Source organism: Hyperolius riggenbachi, chromosome 1 (assembly GCF_040937935.1).
Source record: "Hyperolius riggenbachi isolate aHypRig1 chromosome 1, aHypRig1.pri, whole genome shotgun sequence".
In the NCBI taxonomy this organism is placed as follows: Eukaryota; Metazoa; Chordata; class Amphibia; order Anura; family Hyperoliidae; genus Hyperolius; species Hyperolius riggenbachi.
Genome location: NC_090646.1, coordinates 331,943,469 through 331,968,383, shown reverse-complemented (window position 1 = coordinate 331,968,383; position 24,915 = coordinate 331,943,469). Strand labels below are relative to the sequence as shown.

The 24,915-nt window shown below is 44.1% G+C and overlaps 1 protein-coding gene across 1 annotated transcript in view; it reads left to right on the top strand.

Moving 5' to 3' along the window:
* ISYNA1 (inositol-3-phosphate synthase 1) overlaps nucleotides 1-24,915 on the top strand; it is a 90,673-nt gene that overhangs the window by 49,909 nt on the left and 15,849 nt on the right. Inside the window, exons 7-9 of the mRNA XM_068233900.1 lie at nucleotides 12,988-13,203; nucleotides 17,149-17,313; nucleotides 23,320-23,433. Coding sequence (XP_068090001.1) covers nucleotides 12,988-13,203; nucleotides 17,149-17,313; nucleotides 23,320-23,433 — 495 coding nt within the window. The remainder of the gene's footprint in view (nucleotides 1-12,987; nucleotides 13,204-17,148; nucleotides 17,314-23,319; nucleotides 23,434-24,915) is intronic.

The window sequence follows — 24,915 nt, the reverse complement described above, 5'->3', positions numbered from 1 at the left end:
TAGCCTTGCGGCTGGCCGCGGAGGAGGAGGGGAGACCTTCTTCTCCAACATTACTGAGCATGTGCAAACAGTCTAACGTGGCTTAGCCCAGTATAACGTACAGCATGCAGCACTTTGTTTAAACGTGCTACGTTACTATGTAACGCAACGTGTGCACTGTGAACAGCACATTGATTTTACAGTGCTGTGAGTTAGGCTGCGTTACTGGCTGCTGTAACGTGGGACTTTAACGTCCCACTGTGAAACCAGCCTTATAGAGCAAGAAATGGCAGCAGTACTTCTTAGTAAACTTCTTTTTTTTTTTTTTTTTTTTTTTTTTTCTGCTGGTTGCATAGTTAAATATTTAGTTTGCTTGAAAAAAAGACACCCATCCATGAAGTTCAACCAGGGAAAAAAATAAAGGTACATTTTTGTCCTTCACTATAAACATTAGACTTTCATATATTTTAGATTCATTCCACACAACTGAAGTAGTTCAAGCCTTCTATTGTTTTAATATTGATGATTTTGGCATACAGCTCATAAAAACCCAAAATTCCTATCTCAAAAAATTAGCATATCATGAAAAGGTTCTCTAAACGAGCTATTAACCTAATCCTCTGAATCATCTAATTAACTCTAAACACCTGCAAAAGATTCCTGAGGCTTTTAAAAACTCCCAGCCTGGTTCATTACTCAAAACCGCAATCATGGGTAAGACTGCCGACCTGACTGCTGTCCAGAAGGCCATCATTGACACCCTCAGCAAAAGAGGGTAAGACACAGAAAGAAATTTCTGAACGAATAGGCTGTTCCCAGAGTGCTGTATCCACGCACCTCAGTAGGAAGTCTGTGGGAAGGAAAAAGTGTGGCAGAAACCGCTGCACAGCGAGAAGAGGTGACCGGACCCTGAGGAAGATTGTGGAGAAGGACCGATTCCAGACTTTGGGGGACCTGCGGAAGCAGTGGACTGAATCTGGAGTAGAAACATCCAGAGCCACCGTGTACAGGCGTGTGCAGGAAATGGGCTACAGGTGCCGCATTCCCCAGGTCAAGCCACTTTTGAACCAGAAAGGCGTGTGCAGGAAATGGGCTACAGGTGCCGCATTCCCCAGGTCAAGCCACTTTTGAACCAGAAAGAGCGGCAGAAGCGCCTGACCTGGGCTACAGAGAAGCAGCACTAGACTGTTGCTCAGTGGTCCAAAGTACTTTTTTTTTTTTGGATGAAAGCAACTTTTGCATGTCATTCGGAAATCAAGCTGCCAGAGTCTGGAGGAAGACTGGCGAAAGGGAAATGCCAAAATGCCTGAAGTCCAGTGTCAGTCAGTGATGGTCTGGGGTGCCATGTCAGCTGCTGGTGTTGGCCCACTGTGTTTTATCAAGGGCAGGGTCAATGCAGCTAGCTATCAGGAGATTTTGGAGCACCTCATGCTTCCATCTGCTGAAAAGCTTTATGGAGATGATTTCATTTTTCAGCACGACCTGCTCAGTGTCAAAACCACTGGTAAATGGTTTACTGGCCATGGTATTACTGTGCTCAATTGGCCTGCCAACTCTCCTGACCTGAACCCCATAGAGAATCTGTGGGATATTGTGAAGAGAAAGTTGAGACGCAAGACCCAACACTCTGGATGAGCTTAAGGCCGCTATCGAAGCATCCTGGGCCTCCATAACACCTGAGCAGTGCCACAGGCTGATTGCCTCCATGCCACGCCGCATTGAAGCTGTCATTTCTGCAAAAGGATTCCCGACCAAGTATTGAGTGCATAACTGAACATAATTATTTGAAGGTTGACTCTTTTTTTTTTTGTTTTAAAAACACTTTTTCTTTTATTGGTCGGATGAAATATTCTAACTTTTTGAGATAGGAATTTGGGGATTTCATGAGCTTTATGCCAAAATCATCAATATTAAAACAATAAAAGACTTGAACTACTTCAGTTGTGTGTAATGAATCTAAAATATATGAAAGTCTAATGTTTATCAGTACATTACAGAAAATAATGAACTTTATCACAATATGCAAATGTTTTGAGAAGGACCTGTATAGTATACCAGATAATCCAGAGGATGGCAAAAAATAAAATAAAATCCCCTTACAAGGCTTTGGCGAATTCACTTTTAGGGCTGGTGCACACCGAGCGGCTTTTTGGGCGTTTTCAGATCCGCTTGCGGCTGCGGATCTGCTTGGTCAATGTATCTCAATGGGGTGGTGCACACCAGAGCGGGGGGCGTTTTGCAGAAACGAAAAATGCCTGGGTGAGGCATTTTTTGGATTGCGGGTGCGTTTCTGCCTCAATGTTAAGTATAGGAAAAACGCAAACCGCTCTGAAAAACGGCACTTCAGAGCGGTTTTGCAGGCGTTTTTGTTACAGAAGCTGTTCAGTAACAGCTTTACTGTAACAATATATGAAATCTACTATACTGAAAACCGCAGCAGCAATCCGCAAAACGCCTCATAAAAATAAAAAAAAGCGTTTAAAAATCTGCTAGCATTTTGCGGATCTGCTAGCGGGTTTTGGTGTGCACCAGCCCTCTAAGGGAAAAAAATCCTCTGACTCCAGGTGGCAGTCACACAAAAACCCTGGATCAACTCTGATAGTAATTACCTAGTAATTGTAGCTATGGATGTCCTTCAGTGCAAGGTAAGCATCCAAGCCTTTAAATACAGCTATAGAATTTGCCATAACGACTTCCTGTAGTAAGATAGTCCACATTTTAACCATTCTTACTGTTAAGTATCGCTTCCTCAAAACTGGAGAGGGTAAACTTTTTTTTTTTTTTTTTTTTTTTTTACCCCCACATGCAGATCATGCCCCTTCTCCATTGTAGAAGACAAGGGACAGAAAGCTTAGCACTTCCTCTGTACAGAGAAAAAAAGCTGTGTACAAGTGGCTTCATGCTACTGGTCCTGCATGGACTGTACTCCTGTACTCCTGCACTCCTGCATGGGCAGTACAGTCATGCTTGTACATAAACTAATGTGTGGCCACAGAAGTACTGTGTTTTCTGCCATATAAGACGCTCGAATATAAGATGCACCTAGGTTTAGAGGGCAAAAACCAGGGGAAAAATACTAAACATGGTGCGTCCATGTTCCAGGAGTCTTGTTCATGGTTTCCTCCTGATTCCTGTGCGCCCCATGTCTCCCCCATGTGTGCCCCTGTCTCCGTGTGTGTGTCCTCTATATACGATGGAAAATACGGTATATTCCACAAGCCCTTGTTAAATATATGTTTAGACATTCAGTGCTTGATAGGTGGGTAACAGGATAATCTGGGAAGCATCTGGACTATCCATAGACTTCCTTCTACAGAGGTAAGTATCTAACTTTATGGCCATCCTTTGCTTTAGGTATGCTTTAAAGTAATTTTGCTGTTTCCGGTGGTTGACAATCAGAAACTTTTATTTTCACCAAGCACGACTGGGTCGTGCCTGGAATTGGTCTTGGCACGTACACGGTACTAATACAGGATATAGATACAGGACAAGTCAAGCAGTCAGAAAGGAACAGAACATAGCTACAACTCAAACACCCAAAAAAACTCAGCTTGAGCTAGGGTGCCGTCTATCCATGTGCACAGTGCCTCAGTGCAGACATGGTGTGGTGGTGTGGGGATGGGCAGTTACTTGGAGAGAGTTCAGAAGGTTAACAGCCGAGGGAAAGAAACTGTTTTTATGCCTTGAGGTCCTGGTGAAGATGGACCGGAGCCTCCGGCTCGAGGGGAGCTGACTAAAGAAGCAATGGCCTGGGTGTGAGCGATCGCTGGTGATCTTTAATGCTCTGGAGTACAGCCTGGAGTGGTAAAGGAGGTCCAGTGAGGGAAGGGATCTCCCGATGATCCTCTCCGCTGATCTGATGACCCTCTGCAGTTTGAGTCTGTCGCTGGCAGAGGAGCTGGCGTACCATACCAGGATGGAAGAGATTAGGACAGAGTCTATTGTAGCGGAGTAGCAGAGTTACCTTCTGCCATGTATATTTCACAATGAAAACGACATATGATCTGCAGTGCCAGCTGCAGGTAAATCCGTGATACTAAACTCCATCAATCAGATGGGAATGGAACTTCAGGAAAAAGAGAGAGAAAACCTTTCTGATATCTCAAAATTATTGATTTTAATAGTGAGAATATAGATGTGTACATACAGATTACTTATCTCTCTATTGTTAAAACAGTGCAGTGGCTAGATGCAGGAGACAAGAGTTAGATGGACACTTGTTTAGCACTATGTCTACCTCGGCTATGAGAAAAGCTTATTTTTCAAGTGGCATAACTCTTAATACAGGTTATTCTAAGTTCTTAAAGTGTACCTGAGACCATGTATATAGAACAATTTATACTTGCCTGGAAGTAGCATGAGAAAAGGGGCTGGTGGCTAATGGATGATTTGGGCGCCACCATAGACTCTAATGCATTTATCGGTAATACGGTGCCCAAAGCAGAGAAATGGTCATGCAATAAATACCTTTTTCAACATTAGATCAGTTTCAGGCTCCCTGCATGCGATTCCGATTTTATTTTAATCGTTTTTTACATCCAATCAGATTTTTAATTGTTACTGCATGCTGCGTTTTTGACTCCGTTTTTCTGTTGATTGCACTCAGGGAAAATCTGAATTGCAAATCGGATTTGCAGTGTGCATGGAGCCTCAAAGTTTTTGAAATATGTAATCGTTTTAGAAACTTGCAACGTTATAGTTTTTTTTCATATTATTTTGTTTGGTTAGGGTTAGGCACCACCAAGGGGGTGGTTGGGGTTAGGCACCCCCCCCCCCCCCGTTAGGGTTAGGTACCATCGGGGGTGGGGGGTGTCTTAGTTAGGCACCACCAGGGGAGGGTTCTGTGTGAGAGTAGGGTTAGGGTTAGCTGTATTCTTGAATTATGCAACGGTTTTTATAGTAAATATATTTTCGTTTTGATTTCCCATCTGTTTTAAAATGGTACTTATCGTTTACATGTTTTCCGTTTCACTCTGCATCCACTTGAAAATGAACTTTTTTGTTAATGAGATTCCGTTAGGCTCAACACACACCATACAATCTTGGTTGTTCAATCTTACCACTTTCATGTAGTATAAGACCTTATTCAATCAGTCATTCAAGCTATTTTCAATCTGTTGGCCCTTATACTACATACATTTGGTAAATCTGTACAACCAAGATTGTATGGTGTGTGTTGAGCTTTATTGAGCTGTGCCAATTTGTTATCGAGCTGCACCCTTTTATCCTCACGCCTTTATTTCATGCACATCATGGGGCTTTCTCCAGCCCCATGAAATCCGTGGGTTTCCTCACCGTCATCCCGGGGGGCTTTGTTCGTCCAAATGGAGCCGCCCAGGAGGACAACGAGGGAACCCACTGAGTTCATGGGACTGGAGGAAGCCCCTAGTAAGTATATAAATTCTATGTACTGTACTTGGTCTCAGGTACACTTTAACATGGAACATAATCCCACATTAATGCACAAGGAGCCTTCCCTTTTCTGGTGCCATAAAAGCAATTACATATTTAGGGATTGAAATGCTTGAAAACCTAAATGAATTTTTCTGGAAACAGACTAAAATACCTGAAGTCTCAGTCCAAAATCCTGTTGGTATTAGTACTGTATAAATTAACAAGGATAAATTAACAGGAAACATGCTACAACATCTTAGCATTAAATACGCATTTTTCTGCACTGCTAATGTTAACTTTACAGGTAGCCCCATATGCAGAAATCCGTTTGTTATGTCAGCCTTCTCTCAGGTTTTGTTTCCGTTTATCTTTTTTTTTTCTTTTTTTTTTTTTGGGGGGGGACAGTAATTCATTCTATAGCAGCCTTTCTGTGGGATGGGAGCAGGGCAGCTGCCTTTTGCTCACCACCTTAGTACATTGCACCATGCGCTTTTGTCACCTGTACCCCTTTTGCTGGTTCACCAGTTTGTTCATCCTATGACTTTTGATAGGCAGCTATTTAGAGATGCTTTGACCCAACTGTCTAGCAATTACAATTTGACTTGTCAAAATCGCTCAGATCCTTGCGCTTTCCAAGTTTTCTTGCTTTAATCTCATTTTCTGCAGAGAGGCAGTAATAGATGAGGGATTTCAATTGAAACAAATAAACTTTATACACATAATGTATATTTAGCTCTGATTTTGTTGCACCAGTAAGTTAGGTAACACTACTTGCATGTCTTCCAAAGCTACAGAGAGAGTTTGGCCAGATTAGATATGGCAATTGTGTAACGAGAATGAGCATTTCTTCCATCCCTCTCACCTGGTGGTTTTCAGTGAGCAGGTTGGTTCACAGTGATGACACCATATCCACTTATCTATATGAGTTTCTTTTTACAAAGGGCTTTTGTCAGCAATCCTGTTCATAGCACAGTACTCTGGACTTCTCATCCTTTACCTTCCAACATGTCACTTTCTGCTGAGTCACAGCTGAATGCATGAAGTAAAGGTGACTGAGAACTCAAAACAAAAAAACCACAACAAAAAAACCAGTATAGAAATGTTATATTTGTACATTGTGTGCTTTACGTATGAGGCAGTTGGTCAAAGGTCTGCTTTGTTTTATGCAAGTGTGTTACCTTGAAACAGTTAACAGATTTGCTTCACTTGCGCATTTTCATATAGCAACTTCAGATGCATTTTAAACAGGAAATCTATGGGAAAATGTAAACGTAGGTTTAAAATGGGTTTTGTGATATTGTTTTATGTTAGAAAAGCTTAATGCAAACTTTTAATTAAGTTATATTTCATGTACTGTAAAAGTGACATCAATATCGTGAAGTAACAGGCATGCTTTTCTACTGTTACTACTTTCCCATAGCTGACTTCTGCTGTTTTTTTGTTTTTTGTTTTCTTGCTATCTTGTGTGTGGTCTTAGTACTATGCACTGAACATGCATGATTTACAACGTTCAGTATTTTAACCCTTAGGCTTTGTTCACATCTAAAATCGAATTCGCTAACAGCAGCGATTTTCTTTTTTTTTTTTTTTTTTTTTTTTTTTTTTTCTCTCCTCCTGGCGCTTAGCCTCGCGCTGTGATTTTTGTATAAAGTGCTTTTGCGCGTCAGGAAGTGAAGTCTTTGACCCGGAAAAGAATAAATACAATGTATTTATTCTTAAAAGCACTGGGGAAATCGCTATACAAAGCGCTTTTTCAAGCTCTTTGCGATTTCCCTATACCTTCCATTGGCAAAAAAACCCTCAGAAAATGGTACAGGCAGTGCTTTGCTGAGCGGATCGGAAACAAACCGCTCAAATGTGAACACTCTCATAGGGACTCATTGCACACGCTTTTTAGGGCGATCTTTCTAAATTGCCCACGCTTGAAAAAAGGGCAAAAATGCCCAAGGTGTGAACGAGCCCTGAAAGTGACCCTGGAGTGTGAGGGATCTAGAATGCTGCATATTACCTTTTCAACAATGCCAATCGACTTTCTGTCCTGCAGATTTCTTTGACTTACCGTAAGTAGTGTCTGAATCATATGTTTATAATAAACCTTAGTTTAAGCTCTGGTCAAATAGAAAATATTTACATAAGAAGAGGGAAGCCTCTGGATCCTATAGCGCAGGGGTGCCCAATAGGTCGATCGCGATCTACCGGTAGATCGCGACCGCCGCCGCGTCATGTTAAATTTTGCGGCCGGCAGCTGTCAGATTCTGCTGCCGGCCGCTAGCCAATCGGAAGAGGCGGAGAGGAGAGGGGCCGCGCAGCGGGAATGTAGGACACGGCGACATCATAGCTGGGGACGGCGCTGGGCACAATGCGTCAACGCACGCTGCCTGCCGCCCCCTTCGCTCACCGGGGACTTCTTCTATGCCGCGCATCTGCACTGACACTATCCAGCGCGGCCGAAGAAGGGGAGACCAGGAGGAGCCCCAGACTCCGCCGCTGGAACTGGAGGGAGGTCAGTGGCACCTACACCTAACTACACTATACCTGGCTAGCTATACTGAAGGCCCCTACACCTAACTACTCTATACCTGGCTAACTATACTGAAGGCCCCTACACCTAACTACACTATACCTGGCTAACTATACTGAAGGCCCCTATACCTAGCTATCTATACTTCAGGCACCTATACCTATCCTCCTATACTGAAGGCACGTATACCTAGCTACCTAAATGTTGGTAGATCTCCTGGGCTCGGAAAATTTTAAAGTAGCTTGCGAGCCGAAAAAGTGTGGGCACCCGTGCTATAGAGGCTTCCCGGGTCCTTCTCGCTCCTCTCGCTGTTCCCTATCACCTTCCAGAAGATCCAGGCCCTGCTCCTCTTCAAGCACAAGCAGGGCTGTGCTTGACCCACGTGAGCATGACTGTGCCTATGCCGTAACACGCGGCTCCGACTTACTGCGCAGGCATGGTGAAGAGAAGTGCAAACCTGATCAGCTTACGGACAAGCCCTTGTTCGGAAATCTCTGGACGAGGGGGGGGGGGGGGGTAGCATCTGAGAACTGGAGGACGCCGTGGAAAACCTTTACAGGATCCTGAGGCTTCCCTCTTAGCTTTGGCTGCAGTACACTTTAAAACAAGAATGCAGACAGTATGATCAAACCTATGTCAGTGTACCTTATCAGTATCTGCGTTCAGGATTAATGGCTGAAAGTATTATGCTAGGTACACACCATACAATTTTTCTGGAAGATTAACCTGCCAGATCAATTATTTCCAATATGTCCGTTCTGAATTCAATCATTTTTCCTATCGATCCGCTGAGCAGATCGTTCAGAAACAGCCTTATCAGTCTGCAGACTGACTGTACACACGCTGTACTGTCGCTGGAACGCCCGCCCAGCAGGAGGGTCTGACGGACCCGTCGTTCCCTTTAGTACGGCGTGTGTACGAGCCTTAAAGGGATACTGTAGGGGGGTCGGGGAAAAATGAGTTGAACTTACCTGGGGCTTCTAATGGTCCCCCGCAGGCATCCTGTGCCCGTGCAGCCACTCACCGATGCTCCGGCCCCACCTCCGGTTCACTTCTGGAATCTCAGAGTTTAAAGTCTGAAAACCACTGCGCCTGCGTAGCCGTGTCCTCGCCTCCCCTGATGTCACCAGGAGCTACTGGGCCTGCGCAGTACGCTCCTGGTGCCATCAGCGGGAGTGAGGACAGAAATACTATGATCTCAAAGTTGTTGTTTTTCTGAATACATAAATTTTTGTATTTATGGCAATAAAGTTGTATCAAATTTTGTACTGCAAGACTGTGCTACAGCATCTAATTGAAAATTTGTCTTTTTTTTAACCATTTGAGGACCGCAGTGTTTAACCCCCCTAAAGACCAGGCCATTTTTCTCTAAATAGGCCACTGCAGCTTTAAGGCCTCGCTGCAGGGCCGTACAACTCTGCACACAAGGGATTCAGAGATTTCTGTTGGTGGGGTCTGATCGCTCCCCCAATGCGTTTTTTTGTTTGTTTGTTTGTTTGGTTGTTTTTTTTGGTGTATTTTTTTAATTTTTGTGCTTCCCCGCCAGCCAATCTTCAAGATCAGCTGTCATAGGCTTCAGCCTATGACAGCGGATCACTTTTTTTCTTTCCAGGGGGACAGCGTGTCACATGTGTAGATCACAGCGCTGTACACTGTTAGACGACGGTTTCGCGGACTAACAGTCTCCTAGTGGCGATCGTGGAGCTCCGTCATTCAAGCAGGGATGCGTGCACATCGGCATGCGCGATCCCCTGCAAACAACGCTGGGTGCAGTCCTGGGGGGACTGCACGCCGATCAGCATTGGGCGTCCTGGGCCTGCCGCAGCATCCACGACCATCAGCGTGACGCGGTCTGAAACTGGTTATAGAAACAAGTATTGAATGTGGATGTAGTGGATCACCCGTAAAAGGACTTTCTGTTTTTGCCCTTCCCTGTGGAAGGAGCATTCCCGATTTTATATAGTAACCACTTAGACTATTAACCGAGTTAAGTATCAGAGTTGTCAGAGTAATCAGTACTTGGCACAAATGAAAGCACAAGTCATCCCAGGGTAAATAGGAAGTTGTCATAAAAGCTTATTAGCCCAATATGTCTTATTCTGTTTGCAGTGTTACTTTTCTGTAGCAAGGTGAATCGCCTCCTGTTAAGGAATAAGTGATTGTAACTTTAGAATGTTCCAATGAAGATCGTTGTAGTTATATATTCACCTGTGTGCTGTGTCCCTTATGAAATCTAATTACAAACTAAATAGGAATACCAAAGCTTAGTCCCACTAAGTCAGCAAAAGCACCTGTCTCTGAGTATTCTAACAAATAACGATATAGAGAAACTAGCTGCATCGGTCTCTTGATATATGGAAAGCTGAAAAACACTGTTAAGGCTATTTGTGTACTGCAGTTCTATTCTACAGTGAAAGTATTCACATTGGGACATGTACAGCAGAAGATAAACTTGGGGAGTACACTTAGCTAAAAGCCTCAGGGCTGGACTTGGGGGGGGGGGGGGGGGGGGGCACCAAGGCCCGTACATAGAGCGCCATAATCCACATGAATCTGAGGGGCGGGTGGTGACAGATTGACTGCACCTGTCATCAGCCCCGAGAGGAGCCGCTTCATATTATAGAGCGGGACATATTACAGCATCTGTCTCCCTATAGGGGGTGGCACAACATCTGTCTCCCTAAAAAGGTACGGGGCCACAGCATCTGGCCCGCTATATTCAAAAGGAGTGAGATAGCATCTGGCCACTTATGATGGGGGGGGGGGGGAGTGATAGCTTCCCCCCCCCCCCTGTCATAATGGGGGGGGGGGAGCACAGGGGGCAGCCTCTAACTACCTATGTTAAGGAGGGGGGCAGCATTTGGCTACCAATACTAAAGGGGGGGGGCAACAGGGACAGCATCTGCCTACCTACACTAAGTTGTGGAGGGGGAGAACACCTGACTACCTATACTAAAGGGGGCATAGCATCTGGCTACCTATACTGGGGGTCAGCCCCCCATTGCTGCCCGAGACTTTTTCTGGTGCCTGTGCTCCTATGTACAAGTGTAACTGTACTGGGCATGCACAAGTATGGTCCTCACATTTCCATTAGCACAAAGTCACTTGTCTACAGAGGAAACCTGCACAAAAGGCTTCGTGCTACTAGGCATGTGCGGACCATATGCTCACAGACCTAGTATGATTGCACAGAGATGAGTTTCCAGCCAAAAGGAAGAAGAGGGTCCTAAGCAGCAGTGAGGGGTCTGAAAATGTTCTGAGGGTCACCGCACAGGAATAGTGGGCATCAGGAGGATTTATTAAGGCAACAATTTTTATGGGGGAGTTGGTGACAGTGGGCTTTGGGCAGTAAATGTACAAATCCGGCCCTGCATATCCTAATCTCAAGAGATCCAAAATGTGGATTGGAACATGTGCAGTGAGAATGGGCTGAAGGGGGCGCAGAACATTCCCATTCAATATAATCTGATAATCTGAAGCAGAATTTTCACAAGTGATAAAAAATGACTTTGTGGGACTTAACCTATAATTTAAAAATGTGTTGTTGTATATTGACAGTTAAGGATGATTATTTTTATTTTTCCCCTTCTCTGTCAGGGATTTTTAAAAATATGTTCTTGAATCATATTTTATTTATTTTTATTTATTTATTTATTTATTTTTACATATGGACACTCCTTGGGGTGTTTTTCTCCAGTAAATACGATATTTGCCCCAATTGTCTTTGAAGGTGAATGCCTTGATCAAGAGATTTGGATTTTCTAAGTACCAACTTCCAATATGTGGTTTTCAAGACAAATTTTTAAAGCTGTTACTTTAAAGGGACTCCGAGCACCTCTCAGGTATTTCTTTAAAGGAGTTATCAGGCTAAATAACAAAAATGAGGTTTACTCACCTGGGGCTTTCTCCAGCCCCTTGCAGCCAACTGTCCCACGCTGACCGCTCTGCTCCCAGCCGCTGTCCTGGTCTCGCTGCACGGTGCAGAGGCCGACCGCGTGGTCGCCCTTACTGCGCCTGCGCGTGCCGCCACTGTCAATCATCGCCACGTGGTCCTCGGCGCACTGCACAGGCGCAGAACTACAGCACAATGCGCCGCGGACCACGTGGCGATGATTGCCAGCGGCGGGTCGCTCAGACGCAGTAAGGCCGACCCAATGCAGCGAGACCGGGACAGCGGCTGGGAGCAGAGCGGTCTTCGTGGGACAGCCGGTTGCAAGGGGCTGGAGAAAGCCCCAGGTGAGTAAACCTCATTTTTGTTATTTAGCCTGATAACTCCTTTAAAGAGACTCCAAAGTACTGCAAAGTATTTAAAGATGCATACCTTTCTGTAGCTTGTGCTCTCCTCTTTCATTTGATGCCTAAATCGCCATTTTACACCAGTTTTCGTTCGATTTCAGTATAAAAATCGTGTCTGCCATCTTGGCTATGTTTTAACCTCCCCTGTCTTCTCTGTTAGAGAAGTGCATCACTGAATGAAGCAGGAAGCGGAAGTGACACGCATGGCCATTGCAACAGGCTCCTCCAGAGGGGTCATAGCACGACTTTGTTGGAAGTCGTCTGGCTTAAAGGCATACCCATGAGAGGTGCTCTGAGTCCCTTTTTTTAAGTGCTGCTAAGGGATGAAATCAGTTCTTATACAGCTGGCACATTTCAGTATTTTTGTTTTACAAATTGTCACATAAAAGTAGAATTCTGGTGAAAATGTAAAACCTGCCAGAGGCGACAAGTTTATGCTCCCTTTTTTTTCCTGACAGTGTAACAGGTGATGGCTCCCTTGATGCTGAGATTCGAGGCCTTTCTTTATAGATGAGCATCTCTGGCTCCAACTGCAGTCACCCAACATAATTCATGACTGCACTTTCTGTTCCTGTTTACTGTATTTTGTACGAAGCTTCTTTATGGATTATAAGTATTTATAGCTTTAGTTTTGCAAAACTTTCTGATCTATATTTTTTTTCTTTACTGTTGCCTAGAAGTTTGCTTAGATTGTTTGTCTTGTTGCATACAAATAAAGTAGATCAATAGCATTGGCATGCCTAGTGCAACAAATGAGTACATTTTTATCATTTTTTTTTTTCATTTCTTCTACACAGCTCGGGCTTGAAGTGTCTCCATCCACAATGTTTGCAGTGGCTAGCATCTTGGAAGGTTGTGCATATATCAATGGCTCCCCGCAGAATACTTTTGTTCCTGGAGCTATAGAGCTGGCAGTGAGACAATCCGTTTTCATCGGAGGGGATGACTTTAAGTCTGGACAGACTAAAATTAAATCAGTGCTGGTGGACTTTCTTGTCAGTGCTGGCTTAAAGGTAACTTGTATTATATCAGAAGACAGATGATCAGTATTTAAGTAAGGTGTGTGTGTGTGTGTGTACACTAGTGCTTACTACTGTAAGTCTGAATGAGTGCTTATCCAGAATGTCCTAGGGAGGTCATCCTCACACACTGGCTCTAGAAATGTGAATGAACAACTGTGCAATTACTAAATATAAGAGACAGTAGACCTCTATTGCTATGATGGGAATTACCTTGTTGCCCGATTAACTGGCATGGAATGTGTATCCTTCTGTGGCACAAAGCAGATGTATTAAGAACGCAGTCCTTCCTATAGTGCTTAAAGGGGCACTTAAAGGAAAGCTACTTGCCTGAAACTTCTGTTATGTTTTGCTGACACTAGTACTGTTTCATGCAGAAATAAATTGGATATTCTCATTACAGTAGCTGAGCCCTGTTTCCATGAGAACTTTCTGCTTAGTTCTGTTGGCATGAACACCGCTGTTAAGCAAAACACAACTTTTCCCAATAAACATACCAAATTGGATAACTATCCCAGAGTATATAAGGTTGGGATAACAAACTATTAAAATCCGGTAAAAAAGAACAGTATTTGATGCCATATAAGACGCTCCGAAATCTAAGCCGCACCTGGGTTAGAAAGCAAAAACCAGGATCTAGATCTTGGTCAAGTGAAAACAAACTCATAGCATTACATTACCAAGAGGTTTTGTGATTACAAGCACTTAGAAAAGGCTTTTGCAGTGTAAACCAGCCCAGCTTTGACCTCTTTGTCGGTCAGTTTGTGATGTTTGACTGGTATCTTCTCCTAGTCCTTGTGCTGGTGAATGTAGATCGGTGTCATTGCCTTGCATACTGAGATCTGAAATTTCGATAACCAGTGTTGCTTTATATACCACCGAGAGCCTACAAATGTTTTTTTGTTTGTTTTTTTCAGAAAGGGACTTCAGATAATTACATAGAACTAGTACTATATACACCTACTGTTTTTCTCATCATGTCACACGTCCCTTCTGGCCCAGAATGAGCATGTGGCCTGACTCCACTAGCTGCATGCTTAGGTGTGTGACTCAGAAACTGCTAAAGCCGAAAGTGCAGTATGACAGGCAACTGGCATGGTTCATAAGAGAATGAAAGTTGCAGCCTCTGTATTCCTCTCACTTCAGGTTCCCGATAAATTCAGGGTCTCAATGGTTCTATATACACACTAGATAGTGCCAGAGCTCAGTGCTTTCTAAGCCCTTTAGGTCTGCTCTACCATTTCAGGCAATCAAGCATACTGCTTGGTAGTAAAACAGATAGGTGGCTGGGCACACCAATCAGGCAGCCTTTCCACCATTGATGTGAATTGTAGCCCCACCCACCTACATGATTCTATAGCCCACCACAGGCTTTCTCAGGATGTAGGTAAGCGCTCACTTGATTTTGAGTTAGAGGCCTGCGCGGGTCCAATTTTTCAAACCCCCACCCGCAGACCCGCTACCCACACCCGACCCACAACCTGCTTCCAGGTGAATTTGATACCCGACCCACACCCGCTGACCCGCTACCAGCACCCAACCCAAACACGCTACCCGACCCGCAACCCACTTTTCTATTTTCTTCTAAAGTACACATTTAAAGCAACATTGGGGAGCTGTAAAGTAAATAAAACCCTTTTTTTTTTTTTTTTTTTTTTTTTTTTAACCCTTATTTAAATGAATGAAAACCGAGAAGTAACAGTCCTGCTCAAACAACAAATAGCAGAGCACCCACATCCCTGTCCCTGTATGCTGTAGGCTGCTCCCCATCTACACTACATCTAGTGAAATTGTACCCCCTCCTCATACTACATGGGAGATGTAAAATTGGGAGATAATTGGCCAATCCACATTGGATGTGTATATACTGTACATCCTAAATTACGTTTTTCTGTATTACAGTAACTTAACAGCAAAATAAACGATAATTCATTAAGAAAATCGGAATTGCATGAGTACAACAAGGCTTTTAAGCAGGGAGAACAAATATACTGTATATCCACACCTACTCAGGACTTACCACGCAGAATCAAAGTTAATTGGAGCAGATTTATCACAACCAAAAGAAAACAAAGCAGCACACAACTCAATTGTTTCACTATTGCAATAGATTTCCCTCCATTTTGCATGCATTTGTGTTGATAAATTTGCCCCATTGTCTTGTACCTGTCTGATAATAAAATCCTGTATTTAATTTTTCTAGTCATATGCAGCAATGGCATATCTGTGTGCCAGGTGGCTGTAGATGCAGCTACACTTGTCTGCTAGCAGATCTTGTCACATGTGGCATGTGCTTCTCTATCTGCCATGTGCTGCTTTGCCTCCTCCCTCCAGCTTTAGAGAACATGCCAGAACATCCTCTAGCTCTTGTCCTATCAAATATCCCCAGTTAGGCCTGGTGCACAGCAGAGGAGTTTTTCTGAGCGTTTTGAGTTTTTGAAACCTACTGCTAATATTCTCCTATGCACACTGGAGCGATGAGGTTTTGTAAAAAAAAACCAAACATAGCATTACATTTGGAAGAGCTTTTGAAACCTCTAGCGTTTGGGGAGCTTTTCTGGTGTGTCTCAGCCCTCACTAACAGACAGAGCTTTCCTATCAAACCTTTTCCTGTAACAGAGCATGCCCCAGTGATATCTGGCCATCTAGGAAAAACACATCTTCATTCTCACACTGGTTTGTTCGCAGTTATATGCACTAGTATGAGGGGAGGGGAGGTGTCGGCTTGAGAGCAGGAAAGAGTCTGCTGGCATTAGAGACTCTAACAAAAATGTCATCCTTTTTTCTACCATCCTATAAGTTCCTAAACCTATTCTAATGTGCTCTGGCTTACTGCAGCACTTTCTACTATCACCGCCTCTGTAATAAATCAATGTACCTTTCCCCTGTCGGACTTGTCGCGCTGTGTCTGGAAGGCTGCCAACTCTTCCGTACTGATCTGTTATGCACACCCCTCTCCAGGCCCCTCTATGCACACTCCAGTGTGTGTGTTATTTACATAAGCCAGCAGCGTCTCTGCTCTCTCTTAGTGAAAGAGAGCTGGATAAAAATCCTCCTCTGTTAGGCTGTGAAAGGAGCTGGCTGACACACACTGAGGAATTAGACAGGGCAGAGCTGTCTGCAGGAAGAAATGATCAGCCTGGCTGTCACTATTCAGTGCATGAGAGGTGCGGCGGGGAGCAGCGAAATTGTGACAGAGGGGAATAGGAGATGTCCCCTAACGCACTGGTATGTTTTCTTTTGTGCGCTTTTAACAATACAGATTCTCTTTAAAGATGAGAAGCAGCAAACAAGTAAGCAAGAAAGTATTCTGGTGCCAGCATTCATCACAGATTTTGGGAAGGCAAAAGATACTCCATTTTCTTAAGCTTGTTTTGACTACTCGCGAGCCAACCCGTCACCCGCAACTCACAACCCGCACCCGCAGCTCAAATCCATTCGGGTACACCCGACCCGCAACTCGCTACCCCTGACCCACACCCACAGCTCGAATCAATTTGGGTACCCGCATCTGATCCGCATTTCGGGTAACCTGTGGGTACCCGATCCACTGCAGGCCTCTATTTTGAGTCTCCAGTATGCATATCCCGGCAGGAGAGTTAACTGTTTGTTAGCTAAATCCCATCATATATTTGCAACACTGAGATGTTTCATTCATTTTAAACTCCCTATAAAGCAAGGACAGACAGCACATTTTAAAGATATCTCCTATTAACTAGTAAACACCCTAGACATTTGTCATTGGAAGCTCTCTTTATGATACAGTAGTCTCAGACAAAACTGTAGCATCAGCACAGTGTGTCCTTTGACATTGTGTTAAGGATCAATCTTGGCAGATGATTCCCGAAGACTTTTATTGACTGTGTGTGTGCAAGGCTTTTGATATGGTAACCCTTTTTATTTCCTGTTAGGTGACCTCTGCTTTTTTTTTATTCCCAGACAACCTCTATTGTAAGTTATAACCACCTGGGCAATAATGATGGGAAGAATCTCTCTGCTCCACAGCAATTCCGCTCCAAGGAGATCTCCAAAAGTAATGTGGTAGATGACATGGTTCGGTCTAACCACATTCTTTATGGAATAGATGAGAAACCAGACCACTGTGTAAGTACAGCTTACATAGACTTGGTGGGCTTGCTTCTTTTACTTTAAAGTGCCTGATAATGTGTATTTTAAATTGTGCTCCCAGATTTGACAAGTGTATAATTGTGATTTTTTTTTTTTTTTTTTTTATATTCTGCATTTATTTAACTGTTCACATTTACTTGCTGCTAAATCATCGGTATCAGTTCAGAATAATGCTCCTTTGATCATATTATTATTTAGTATTTATATAGCACTGACATCGTCCACAGCACTTTTTACAGAGAGAGTGTGTGTGTGTGTGCGTGTGTGCGTGTGCGTGTGCGTGTGCGTGTGTGTGTGTGTGTGTGTGTGTGTGTGTGTGTGTGTATATGTATATGTATATATATATATATATATATATATATATATATATATATATATATATATATATATATATATATATATATATATATATATATATATATATATATATATATATATATATATATATATATATATATTCATTCTTAACACTAAGGCGTCGATTCATAAAAGGCTGTGCGATAAATTCTGGTCGTTTAAAAATACCGCATTCGGTATTTTAGACTTTTGTGTGCTAATTCATAAAGATTTTCACAGGTGCCTTTGAAGTTTGGTAAATTACCAAAGCCCATTGAGCAGCAGAAGTGTGGAGCTGTCTGTCTTTTGTTACATGCAGAGAGGCCATTAAACTAGTAAGCGGCATCCCCGACATCGCTTTAGAATGCACGTTTGTTATACTGCCTCTGCTTGCTCTGAATCTCTGTCCATTAGTCTTTCTTAGCATTTTATTTGATTTCCACAGCTTAGATGAACTCCAAGAGACTTTACATATGTCATACTTAGGTGATTTTACCCACTAGTTCCTCCGCATATTCAAACAGGAACTGAATGGGTTACACCACTGAAGGGTATCTGGGGAAATCTGTTTTGTTCAGATTCTCTGCTGGCTACCTGGGGTTAGAAAAGTTTTTTTTGTCCCGCTGGAGAAGCCTGCGGGTCCTTTCAAAATCAGGAGACGGGTTGTTTATATTGGCTCATTGGCCCCCTGCTCCTGTCAGTCAGCAACTGTCTCTGCTTCTGCTTGTGTGAGTCACGCTTCCCTGCACAGACTCACACAAACTTCCCATTGTTAAGGCCACACCAGAGGTGCCGGTAATTATCGTGGGTATTACTGCATGTTCTAGTTTTTATGAATTGACATTTGCTGACGTTTACTGACGTGTTGAGGTATTTACCACACAAATCGGTAAATCGGTACAAATCGGTACCACACAAAATCTCGCTGCTCGGTAATATCTGCTTTGGATTCAGTAACAGCCTTTATGCATTGACATTTTCCTAAGTGCTCCGTAAAGTCAGCTGTTTTCTGCATTACCGAATGCGGTAATGCTTTATGGATTGAAGCCTAAGTGTCCCTCAGGTTGGCTCATAATCTTATTCCTACCCTAGTCTTATGTCCATCATCGTCTAGGACAAATCTTAGAGGTAACAGGAGCACCAAAAAGCATATGTGAACTAATCGTGTAAAAACATTGTCCCAGATTGGGATAGAGGGTGCTTTTGATATCATAAAATTAAAGAAACTCCTCTCTGCCGTGGGCCCAGAAACGTTGCAATTAGATACTTTGATAAGTAGGAAAAGATTACTTGTTCTAATGAAACCAGGTTTCCTTGTCCAACATGCTGATGGAAGTATTAGATCAATTTGAACCAACTAAGGCCTGCTATTATGCCAGCATGGGAAAAATATTCCTGTGCAATGGCTCCAAAACCCAGTGGCATAACTATGGGGAGGCAGCCCCCACATGGGGGCCAGGCAGGGAGGGAGTGCCTGGACTTCTTCCTGCTTCTTCCACCAGGGCCCCCCTCCCATGCTCTTTTTGCAGTCTCTGCTCAATTTACTCTGTAAAGACCCACAGGTCAGCATAGCAACATTGACAGGGCTTACTACTTCCACCGTCGAGTCTCTCTGGTGCTGCTGCTGCAGCCACCTGGTTTCCTCTGCCAGCTTCTTAGTCTACCGCACATCACGTGAAGTCATGGTGTGTACAAAGAAAATGGAAGGCAGTGGACACCTAGTGGCTGCAGCTGGAGCTTTGGAGAAACCTGAATGTAGAAGAGGTAAGACCCGTCACTGCCACTGCACTGATCTGTGGGTCTGTAAAGGGAGGATTGAGCGGAGACAGCTAGGGGAGCAAGGGAGGAGGGCCCTGGTGGCGGAGGAAGGAAGAGATGAGAGCTCCAGCGGGGGTGTCTGAATGAAGGGGAGCCCCACAAAAGCTTTGCAGAGGGGCCCTGTGAACCATAGATGTGTCCCTGCACATAATCTATGCCTAATTATTACAGCTGTGATTTACAGCTTGTTACATCTAGTAGTTTGCATTTGCTGATGGGGAATGCTGGTGACCATTTTAACATGGTTGCACCAGCACATTCATCAGTATATCAGATTATTCAAGTGAGACTCGAGGATACTTGTGTGACAGAGCTTTCTCTGCATCCAAGATCTGCTCTTCTGATCTTGGATGCTGAGAAATGTGAAAAAAGAAGATTCTGAAAAGACCTTGTGGTTTTTTTTTTTTTTTTTTCTTTGGGTAAAATTCCATTTTGCAGTGGTACACTGAGGGCACACGGGGACAGAGGTGGCACAGAGGAGGATACTGAAGGCATGGGGAAACAGAGGTGACAGAGGGGGACACTGGAAGCATAGGGGTACATAGAGAAGTTACAGGGGACAGAGATGGCACAGTGTTTCAACTTATGAAGAATGCGTGGATACGCCGAAACATGTCACAATGTCCCTGGCACACGATTGCACCAGAGAGGGCACCTAGGGTCACTCTACCATCGGGACGCCTACTGCTGCTGGCCACTGCAGTTCACAGGGCGCTCGTCTGCTGGATGACTACTACAGGGCTTCATGTCTTTTTCTGCCTGTTTTATCATATATCCAGTAAGTGCATTTGTATTGCGCTTTTTTATCCATTAAGCAATATCACACTACGGAGCGCTCATCTCCCTTTTTGCTTGAAATTATGTAACTCACCTTCTGTTAACCTCTTGACGACCAGCTAACGCCGATCGGCGTAAACTGGTCGTCTGCGGGTTACCATGGAAACGGCTGCTCGATCGAGCGGCCTTTCCATGTCCGTTCACGGAGGGTGTCTCCGTGAACAGCCGGAGAGCCGCCGATAGCGGCTCGCCGGCAAAATGTAAACAGGCGGGGAAGAAATCCCCGCTGTTTACATCATACGGCGCTGCTGCGCAGCAGCGCCGTAAGGCAGATCGGCTATCCCCGGCCTCTGATTGGCCGGGGATCGCCGGCATCTTATAGGCGGAAGCCTATCCTTCAATGCGCAGGACGGAACTCCGTCCTGCGCATTACGGAGAGAGGGAGGGAGGGAGGTAAGGAGCCAGAGGGCGGAAATGGCTGCGGAGGGGGGCTTTGAGGAGCCCCCCCCCCCCCCCCGCAAAAAACGCAGATGGCCGGCGGCGATCAGACCCCCCCGGCAGGACATCCCCCTAGTGGGGAAAAAAGGGGAAAGTCTGATCGCCCTGGCATAATACTGATCTGTGCTGCGGGCTGGAGAGCTCACGCAGCACAGATCAGCCAATACAGCCCTGGTCGGCAAGTGGTTAATAGACCTATCATCTGGTTTCTAATTAGAGCTTTCAATAGTATGTTCAGAGCCACAGCTGCTATGGTTGGCTATGAAGCATGCTACAGCCAGTACTAATGGACTGCATCTGACCAATCTGATGCTTAGAAAGCTGGCTAGGAAAGATAGTATCTTTCAGAGCCTTCATAAAAGAAAAGACCTACTTTACAGAAATGCTTACTGGTGATCACCCATGACTTCCACAAAGCTGGTCTCTGGTGCAATAAGAATGACAATTCTTGGTCTAGCTGGTCTCCATTAACTTTGCTTAACCTCTCATAGACAAGAGCACATAGTCCACTAAATTGACTAAACCCATGGACCTACCATTATTGCAGTACCAAGGAGGCCCTCATGGCTTTATCAGTATATGGCCAGAATAAGGCTCTAGAGGTATGGGAGATACACATATTCTCCAGTACTACTTTTCCTCCAGACTCCAATACTATATTCCTAAAAGGGTCAACAAGACACATTTTCAGCCCCCCCCCCCCCCCCCCCCCCATAATTGTAGATTCTCTCACACTCAGACCATAAGACGCTTCTAGCCATAAGACGCATCTAGTTTTAGAGGACGAAAACCAGGGGAAAATATAGTAAGCCTGGTATGTCCATGGTGCAGGAGCATCTTGTGTTACTGTGACTAGCTTCCCCCCTCCCCTCCTCCCCCCCCCAGCTGTCTCTAAGTTACACTGCCCAGCTACACTAACTACCCTAAACTAGCCCATTCTGCCCTACCAGCTACACTAACTAACCCACCACTAACCCTTACTGCACCCCTAGCTACAGTAACTACAAGTGCAGGAGCTCTCATCTGATCCAGCTGGCACACTCCCAGTCCATCTTGTCATGCATGTACATAAAGGCCAGAATATCAACAGATAGGAAGGGATGTGCTGAAAGACCAGCCATAGGCTGCAACTCTGGGCTTCAGCAGTATGGCTCACAGATCTCCTCACCACCCCAACCTGCACCACCCTTCCTCCCCACGTGTCAGATGACTTAAGTGTGTTCACTGTTGCCACACCTTCCCCTCTCCTCTTTGCTGACCATGTGTTTTGTCTCTTTACATCTCGCGGTAGAGAGTGACACCAGCCGTGGCCAGTTAAAATAAGATAAATCAAAGCTTGGCTAAACCACTAGAGAGAACACTGAAGGGCTTATAGTTTTGTGTATGTGTACATGTACTGTATATACTAGTTACATATCTAGTGCCTCGCCATATCTACTAGGCTCAGAACTGAGGAAGTGGTGTTTAAATCAGGAAACGCATTGCTGTGATTTACTGATAAACTGCCTTTCAGGATAGCAACCTCCACTGCTGGTGGAGCTGGTATACAAATCTTTAATAAGGGGCCCATACACCTAACGATTTTCCCGCCGATATACAGCAGATTCGATCACTGTGATCGTTCTGTCAGCATTTGCGCAAAGATTTAACAGCAGATTCGATCGACTTTCGATCGCCGGCGGGTCGGGAGTGTGTCAATAGCAGCGCTCGAATGACCGACGCTAGCGGCAATACATTACCTGCTCCGGCCGGCGCGTGTCACCGCTGTCCCTTCTCCGTGCTCGGCTCCTCCAGCTTCACTAAACTTCCTGTCCCGGCAGGAAGTTTAAACAGTAGAGCGCCCTCTACTGTTCAAACTTCCCCGGCAGGAAGTTCAGTGAAGCTGGAGTCGAGCACGGAGAAGGGACAGCGGAGCCTGGGGACACGCGCCGGCCAGATCAGGTAATGTATGCGGGGGCCCGGGAGGCTGCAGCTCTACAGATTGTGATCGGTGTCATGCTGAAATCGATTCACAATCTGTTTGCAGTAAAGGCAGCCATACGATCCCTCTCAGATCCCTCTCTGATCGAATCTGATCAATCTGTTGGTCGGATCTGATGGCAAATTGACCAGTGTATGGCTACCTTTAGGCCATCTAAAAAAAATACACACTACATTTTGTATTCAAATGGCAGATTGTGAGTGAGGTATTGGTATTGGGTATTGTATTGGTGGCTGTGGATGACCAGGCAGAACAATGGTCTCCCGGCGGATCGCTCAAACTCACTCTTATCAAGCGAACGACAGTCTGTACACACGCCTGATTTAGCGGGTGAACGACGGGACGTTCAAACGACCCATCGTTCACGGAAATCCGACGTGTGTATGGGCCTTAATGTTAATCCTGATTTATTTATTTTTTAATTTATTTATTTATTTATTTATTTTTACAGTAGTTTACTGCAACAATGGCATACCATGATTTAATTTTTCTTTACATTTAAAAACCTAAAATCTGAGACTTATTTTGGTTTCTGTCAATTTTAAATGTTTTTTTTGTTTGTTTTATTTCAGGTGGTTATTAAATATGTCCCATATGTGGGAGACAGTAAGAGAGCAATGGATGAGTACACATCTGAAATAATGATGGGAGGAACCAACACTATTGTTATTCACAATACTTGTGAGGTACAACTGCTTTTTTTTCTTTTATGTTCAATCTATTTGTGTCTTTTTTTCTTAACTGTACAAGCTAAAATGCTGTTTCTCTTTTTCCTGTATAAAAGTCTGTACTTCTAATAGAACACTATAGACCTAAATACCTCAAATCTTTACTAAATGCACCCATACTACTGCCACTACTGCCAGGTGTCACTTCTGCCATGCTTGTAAACATTTGTCATATTCCTGGTCTGTATTTTTTCTCTTTATTTAGCAGTTTCTGGAGAGAAAGTAAAGTTGATTTCTGGAAGGAGGGCTATAGGGCGAGAAATGATAAATTTATATCGAAAGAGCTAGAACATGTCATAGCCAAGTCTGTTGATTGCTGTTGGCCATCATTATATGATACTCAAAAACAGAGCGAGGTCAATCTCTTCTCTCAGTGCTGCAGATCTTTGCTCAACTACACAACGAGAACTTCTGCAGAAAACCACCAAAAATGAGATCCAATAAACTAACAAAATAGTCTCTAAGTGCCGCCATGGATGAAAGTTAAATATGCACACAAAATGACAATACATCCATATTGGAATTAATGCTCCAATGAGTCCACAATTTGCAGTTTAATAACTGCTTTATTAAGTACCAAAAGATCATAAAAACAATTAAAATCAAAGCTGTGGGGACTGACAAACTTCTGCAGAAAGGCAAAGGCTGCCTGGATAGGTCCAATAGTTGTGAGTAAAACTGATGCTAATTACACATCATACAATTTTCTGGCAGATTTACCTTCCAGATCAATTTTTTTTTTCTTTACCGGTTTTCCATAAAAGTGAACGGAAATCGATCGGAAAATAGAGTTCGGATCGGACATGTTGGTAAAAATCGATCTGACAGGTAAATCTGCCAGGAAATTGTATCTTGTGTACCTAGCACGACAGTTGTTCCTCATAGTTGATCATTTTTAGGAGTACGGTTTAAAATTGTGCACATCTTTTATAGTTAATTTAGATTGGTGATCAGTTTCCCAAATAGTCCTCAATTCATAAATTATTATTGCATGAGGTAATGCAGAAAACAGATGACTTTACTGAGCACTTAAAATGTCAATTCATAAAGGCTGTTACCGCATTAAAAGCTGAAATTACTGAGCAGTGAGGTAAATTACCGACTTGTGCAGTAAATACCTCAACACATCAGTAAATGTCAATTCATAAAGACTACAACATGCGGTAAAGCCCGGAAACATTACTCTGGTATGTGGGAAACAGTGCGGAGACTGTGCTGGAGCCGCGACTCACGGAAGCAGAGAGGGATTACCTATGACTGATAGAAGCAGAGATCCAATAGAAACCATCCCTGCCTCCTGCAAGTCCAGCTGCCCCCCCCCCGGCAGCAGAGACGAGAGAGAACGGAACAATAGAGGTTTCTCCCATCGTCCTCCAGGATGGCTGCTGCTGCTGAGACATTGCTTGTCCCCTCCCCAAACGGAAACACCTGTAAGAGTAA